The sequence below is a fragment of the Haplochromis burtoni genome, unplaced genomic scaffold, assembly GCF_018398535.1.
Source record: "Haplochromis burtoni strain Fernald_Lab_line unplaced genomic scaffold, NCSU_Asbu1 Contig_32, whole genome shotgun sequence".
Lineage (NCBI taxonomy): Eukaryota > Metazoa > Chordata > Actinopteri > Cichliformes > Cichlidae > Haplochromis > Haplochromis burtoni.
Genome location: NW_024582393.1, coordinates 414,879 through 422,260, shown reverse-complemented (window position 1 = coordinate 422,260; position 7,382 = coordinate 414,879). Strand labels below are relative to the sequence as shown.

The following is a 7,382-nucleotide window of genomic DNA, read 5'->3' as shown; positions in this document are numbered from 1 at the left end:
TACGTGAAGAAAGGGAGAAAGAAATTGAGGAAAACTGGCAACAGATCTTCTTGTTTGTTTGACTCAACTAAAGGGAAAGGATTTCAGTTTCCCCTTTTGAAGAAATGTGATTCAGCACAAAGAGAGCGGAGTCTGACTTCCCATCCAAGCCAGGGCCAATGAACTCAGAGTCTTAGCAATAATACGATAACTTTCGAATTTGAAGTTTGACCTCAAAGGTGTTCAGACCGGTGGCCCCTCTTCTGCTCATGTGAAAAGTCTCCCTCTGTTTATGGCATTTTAACGGACTTCAGATGTCACCGCTCGCAGTTATGGCTGTAGATGTGTAATCTTTACAGCAGGAGAGGTGTGTCACTGGGTGGGGCTAATCGGTCTGTTCTCCTCGATGATTGGTCTGGGATTTTTAAGAAACAGTGTGAGATTTTAACTAGTTGGTCCAGCTGCACGCCAATCAATACGATTAAGCTGCTTTCAAGGACGCCCCGTATTTATTTTTACCAAGTGCAATGCAGAAAAGCGACCGTAGTTATTGTTGTTGTTTAGTTACCGTCCAAATGCTTCATTTTATGAATTACAATTAGATATTATCTTATCGTATTGTGGTTAGTTTGAGATATAGATAGTTTAACACCAAGTATTTTGGCATTTGAAAGAAAGAACCCTCTGTTTAAGGTATGCCAAAGCATGCCTCTCAGGCAGTCAGCCTCTGGGGGAGATCTGGCCACTGCTGTTTGATGTGGGCCCATATGCATGCATCAGTCACAAAAGCAACCATGCTTATTGTTTAAGGCAGGCTTGTATAGCATTGGGGTCAGACAGTGGTGAGCGCTGTCGCCTCATATCAAGAAGGTCCTGGATTCAAATCTGCAGCTATGTGTTGGCAAGTCAAAGATTAGTGACCTGTCCAGGGTGTAATATGCTTTGTCATGTGATAGGCTCCGACTGCTCCGTCACCCTGAATTGAATAAGTGGAAAAAGAGATGGATGGATATATAGTGTTGCATGGTATAGTACAGGACTGGATTATAGTACAGTATATCAGAAGACATTTCAGTCTAATATACTGTAGTGTGTAGTATTGAATAGTAGAGTTGTTCTAACAGTACATATATAATATATATATAATATATATATATAAAATATATATATATATATATATATGTATATATATATATATAATATATATATATATTATATATATATATATATATATGTATATATATATATGTATATATATATGTATATATATATATATATATGTATATATATATATGTATATATATATATATATATATATATATATATATATATGTATATATAGGTGTACAGTATAGACTAACTCCTAACCTTATCCTATATATAGGATAGCATATAAAAAATAGCATAGCATAATAGAGTATATGTGTATATATTACTATGCTATAGTATAGCATAGAATACTATAATGAATAACAGAGTATAGAATAAACATATTCTATTTTATTCTATTCTATTCTATTCTATTCTAGGATATTATAGTTTTGAATAGTAGAACACAGATATATTATATTATATGATATCATATTATAAATATTTAATATAAAGTTATATCATTTTATGTTGAAAAGGTATCACATCATCTTCGTCACTGATTATTGAATGTAGTGAAAGTTAATAGTAAGTTATTGATTTAATTAATAAATTATTCACTATTTATGAGTAAAACTCATCCTACACAAATGTGTACTACATTAGAGTGGGGCAGTGATCAGGGAGCAGGGAGACACTGGTATTAAAGGTTCAGTGGCGAATTGAACATTTCCAAGCGTCAGTGAAGGTGGCGCCACCTCCTCCAGTTCTCAGCGCTCACTCAGCGTGCTCGCTCAGAGAAGCGGTGTGTCTGCAGAGAGACGCTCGTATGCTTCCCTCACAGGCACTTTAAACAGGATGTAGCGACTGAGCTAGACCACGGAGAGAAAAAAAGCGAAAGAAAAAAAAAAAGAGCGGGTTAAGCACTGCGATGTGACACACGCCAGAGAGACAGCGATGACCGCCACGGCACAGGAGAAAAAGAGGACAGGAGTCCAGATGAGGCACCTCACCCCCGGCAGGTCTTGACGGCTGCTCCCGCTGACCGGAGACCCCCACCTCCACGCCACGGCCGCAGCAGCAGCGCACGGTTTACGAACACTGAAAACACAACATTACCCGAAATATTTCACCCGTGAACCTTGAAAGCAGCCATGGGGAGCCAGGGAGACTGCTGTGTGAAGGTTGCGTTGAGGTAAGCCTCCGACGTCTGTCTGCTGGAAATCTGCAGACCTTAGCAGAGCACGCTTGTGTCTGTGCCTCCCGGCGATTAATGAAATGCATCATGCACACCTACAGTTTTCCACGCTCCCCGATGTCTCCGTCCATTTCTGGGATTCAGGAGATTACACAGCCACGGAGAATACCATTCCACCTTATTTTACTTGGGCGGCGCTCTGCACAGTATCGACAAGGCAAAAGCACGCGTTTGTTTCACGCTATATCCGTATATAACTGTTCTCATGTGGTGGTGGTGTTGTGTGTATACGTTTGTATGCACAAGTTCTGCACACAGCGTCTTACATTCATGATTTAACATTGGGTGAAGTGACAAGGATAGCTGCAGCCAGGTGCAGGGAGGAGAATGGGCGTTTCTCTCCTAACCAATTTTTGCTGGGATTATTCTTACATGCACCTACCTGCATCTATAACCATGCCTAGTCAACAGCTTACATATGCATGACGGAGTCAGGTCAATAACTAGGTTAAAAAGCAGGAGCATTGTTGTGCTTAAGAACACAAAAAAGTGTCCTGCAGCAAATGAATCGAGCACAAAGAGAATCTCCTTCAGAGCTGTGACATTCACTGCCTTTGTTGGATTGGGGAGCACAGCAGCTCTTGAATTGGTGAGAGGAGACAGTTTTCTGCATGTGTGTGAGCAAAAAATCCCAAAATAAAATTTGATCATAAGAAGTGAGCATAAAAAGTGCTCTAAAACCTCATCTGTAATCATGCTCATTTTACAGTGTGCAAAGCTGTGGCGGTGGTCTGACAGACCTCACAGACCCCCAATTAACTCAGAGCCACACAGACTGTCACATTAGCGAGCGACCGCCTTTTGGCAGTACTGCGTAACCGGCTTTCAATCTACACATAAAACAAACTACACAAACATAACTATGCTTCATGAAGCACCCATTTGAGGTCCTCACATCCCAATCCGGGCTCCAATAATTGATCTGAGTGGGGTGGGGGTTGAGAATGGGGGTGGGGAGTTGGTCCAGCAAAGCAGGCTTTTAAGATGAACTTTAAAAACACTGGCCCCATTTCCCCAGGGGAAGGCTTTATCAGCTGCCTCATTGTCAGCCACAGAGTGAATCTCCTTTGTGCTCATTCGCTGTGACAACTGTAACAGGAAGTGGAGTAGGTGGTGCTGACAGAAAAAGGTGAAAAGGGAAGCCGTATAGGCCGCTGGTGGCTGTCGCTGAACTGAATTTAGCGAAAGAGAGACCAGCCAAGAGGCCTGTTGATGTGTAAATGACTCAGTGACTAACACGTCTGCCTTTAGCTCCCTCTTGCTCCTTTTTTTAATTTACTTTTTGACGTTATCATCAGTTTGTGAACAGGTTTTCATTTCTTTGTTCAGTAAGGAAGGTCAGATCAGCAGAGGAGCATTATCTTCGCGAGAGTACCTCGGAATTAGTTTTATTAGCGTGAAAGTCTTGCTGTAATTAAACAGGGGCTAAGTAGTAACATGTAATTACTCTGCTGGGTGAGCCGATGCTGCTCCTTTTCATCACATGTGATCTGTGTGTGTGTGTGTGTGTTTGACAGGAAATGGGAAGCTTGCAAATAAACACATGGAAAAAAGATAACTTCCTGCTGAATAAGCAGTTACTTTTTCCCAATGACCTCCGAGCCTCCTTTATTCCCAGAGAAGAGGGCCTTTGATAAGAGGGGACGCCGTTTAATTGCTCCCATCATGCAATGCCCTTGGCTCAGAACTTATGTCTGCATCTGCATGTGCGAATGTGCATTACGAGGGCAACGGGGTTGACGTGAAGGCCAACGAACGCATACTCAGTCTCGTGTTGCCAGCATCCAATTCCTGAACGACCTACAATCCTACAATCCTGGATCCGTACGCACGCTTGAGTCAGTGGATCTGCATTGCAGACATGATCAGATGCATCTACTGTAATTCCCTCCTAAACAGTTGTTGTTAAATTGCCCCCAGCCTGGCTTTTGCGTCTTTATCCAGCTGCATCCATTTACAGTATCGGCTCAGTCGAGTGCAAGCAGGCTATAATCAGTAGATAAGTAGACACACTCACCATCACCTTCACACACACACATGCACTTACGTTCAGGCTCCCACTCTCGCTGGTTTTATGTTGAGTGTTGCATTTTGCACCCCCGGTTGAAAGCTTTACGTCAGGACAGACTCTGAGTGAGAGTGGCCCGCCAATAGTTCAGCTTTTGCACCCTTGCATGCGTGTTTGGTGAGCGGTGTGTAAATTTCCATTTGCATATCGATCTCTGTCCCCCGCCGTTGCCCTCTGTGCGGCTCCCTGCCATTTACTCATTTCAGAAATCAAGCGACTCGCCCGCTGCTGAAGTGCTAAGTCAGCCCCCGTAGCTGGGTAGAAATAGACTCAAAGACAAATCTGTTTAATGCTGTTGTGCCTCCTGATCTTTTGATTGTTACTCCATGTTCTCACCTTAAGGCTCTCCTTTCTGTCTAATTTGAACTCGACTGCCCCCCTCCCCCTCATGGTTTTGTGGTTCTGGGGTGATGACAGTAATGAGGCTGAATAGGGGGGAAAAAAGCATAAAATATTCAGTGTTCCTTCAAACCCTACAGGTGGATGACTGGGTTGTTGCGGACAGTTATGACGCAGACCGTTTTGGCTAGAAGGCGATGAGAGTTCAGCTGAGGGGAAAGAAAAAGATGAGCTTTTATCTCTTGGACTCTTATGATGTGCTGATCAGCCAGTGTAAAAGACGTCTCTACAGAAGTTCTTCATAAATCCATTAATGTGCTCCACTGGCTTTGAAACAAAACAAGAGCAGTGGGAATATGAGTGGGGGAAGTGGCCCCTCACAGCTGACACACAAAGGATTTAAATGGGAGTTTAAAAAAAATGGTGGTGTTTTGTTGTTGGACGCTTGTCCTGTGTCGGCTACCAGTCTCGCCTGTTTCCTGTGTGTGTTAATAGTTTGCCACACGGGCTGTGTCTGGGTTACAACCTCCCAAAGGGGGTTGTTGCTAAAACAGCTGGGTTTGGTGGGAAAGTGTGTGTGCATGTGTGTGTGTTACAAGCCTACAGTACTGTATTTGCTGGTCACAGGGTAGTGCTGCAATGTAATCTCCTCATGGCAGGAGTCTTACACTTGGTCGCGACATTCATCTCCCACTCCCACACACAGTTACACACACACACACACACACCGATCACTGCAATGGGAAACGTATAAACAGTGTTGTTGTGTTGATGAGGCTGTAAAGTCGCTCGTAGTCGGCGTGTTTGGATTCGAGGGAGGTGAGAGGAGCAGGAAACATGACAGAGCACACGCCCAAGTTGGCCGTCCGCAGCTGTGCATCACTTCCTCCTCATGCTTGTCTGGTTGTGGGCACGTGATTTTATGTTCTTTGTTTTTGTTGTTGTTGTTTTCAAAGTTGTTGTTACCCTTCAAGCTAACCTAATAGCACTGTGAGCGCTTTTTTTGGCAAGTGTACTGAAGAAGCTGTCTGCTGTCTGAGCTGAACATGAGCTGAGACCCGGACACGGTGATGTGCAGAAATCAGTCGTGCTGGGTGTTTTGTCCGTCACCCCGTTTATCACAAAAAAACCTGTTGAATAATCCGGCTCTGCGGATTCAGGGGCTTTACAAACAGATTGCGGCTCGCTGAGGTCAAAAAAGGTCTGCAGAACAAAGAAGTTAGTGAGGTTGCCAAGCTGCACTTCTTAATCCTGGTTGCCAAACAGTCACACAACTACACGTCTGCTATCAAGTGTATAATAGACTCATATGATGTTGTTTGCAAATGATCAGAGGCGTGAAGGAATTTGTTACATGTTTAGCTTATGTGTTTAATAGATCAACAATATTTAGGTCATACATGTGCCAGTGATCTGGAAATGAGTTGTGCAAGCTGTCTATTTATGAATTTGCTCTGTTTAAGTATATCTGTAGTCCCTAATGGTGCGCTGCTGTTGCAGAATGACTTCCTGTAAGGTTGCTTCTGGACCATCCACACTTCCTGTTCACTTCCTGCTTTGTGTGCTGCTGTGTTTTCAGTGAGGACCGAATGCTAAAAGAAAGCATAAAGGTGAAAGAAACACAAACCCAAAGACGAGCCTCTGGCTTTTCTCAAAATAACCTCTCGGAGTAAGTCTGCGACTCTGTTGCGCGCTCCTGAGTTAAAATAAAAAACACGCACTGTGAGTGTACACATTTACGCCATTTTAAATTTCCCTCTCTTGCTCAAGCTCGTCTGCACTGTGTGCAAAATAAAGTGTGACCAAAACGCTGGAATGTGACCAGCTTTCTCTCTTCCCCTGGCTCCTTCTACCTCCTATTCGCCCACTTTTGCGCAGACATTCAAAGGCACACACACACACACACACACACACACACACACACACACACACACACACACACACACACACACACACAGATCTGTATTTGAATTTATCCATTTGAATTCATTAAGCAATGAAAGGCGCTTCAGTCCAGTCCAGCATTTGCATGTATCTCTTATCACGGTGTCATCATATGTCAGCTGGACCGCTAAATAATAACTCGTTCTGCTTGAACCACAAGGGCAGTCTTTTCACAGCGTGTGTGGTCAGTCTAGAAAATAATTATCTTTATAGACGCTTTGTGGTCCGCGCATTTCGATAAACCATAAAACCAGTTTGGCCAGTTTATGTGTGTCGACATTGTTGTGGTCACTCAGAGATCACTGGGACTGAGTGTGCCTTTGGAGGGGGGGTGGCTTTTTAAACAGAGCACCTCTTGGGTGAGCGTAGACAGAGGACACTGTGTGAATGAGTCTGATGTCAGTGCAGGTCTTTGTGCGCTCTGCTGAGCTTGCACGCACACAGACACACACATATAAAGATGCACATGCACACAAACACGCAAAAAAGCCATAGAATTGGAGGGTAGACTAGACGTGGATGAAGTCCAGACTGTATTTTTAGAGAGGAAGGGGATAAAAAAGAGAGCGAGAGGCTTGTGGAGTCAGTTTCTGATGTCCTCTTTGTTTTATAAACTGCTCTCCGTCTGCTGAAAAGAGCAATGCTTCCTGCAATTCACTGTAATAAATACAAAGAAAAATCAAAGAGGGAAAAATGAGGGGGGGG

The 7,382-nt window shown here is 43.5% G+C and overlaps 1 protein-coding gene across 7 annotated transcripts in view; it reads left to right on the top strand.

Annotated features, from left to right (window-relative positions):
- The first annotated feature begins 1,838 nt into the window (after nucleotides 1-1,838).
- Nucleotides 1,839-7,382, top strand: part of kif21b (kinesin family member 21B) — a 67,832-nt gene continuing 62,288 nt past the window's right edge. For 4 of the 7 annotated variants that reach the window (XM_005918517.3, XM_005918518.3, XM_005918521.3 and 1 more), the window contains exon 1: nucleotides 1,839-2,263. In XM_005918517.3, coding sequence (XP_005918579.1) covers nucleotides 2,223-2,263 — 41 coding nt within the window. In that variant the 5' untranslated portion in view covers nucleotides 1,839-2,222. The remainder of the gene's footprint in view (nucleotides 2,264-7,382) is intronic. The other 3 variants (XM_005918522.3, XM_005918519.3, XM_005918520.3) reach the window with 1 other exon arrangement.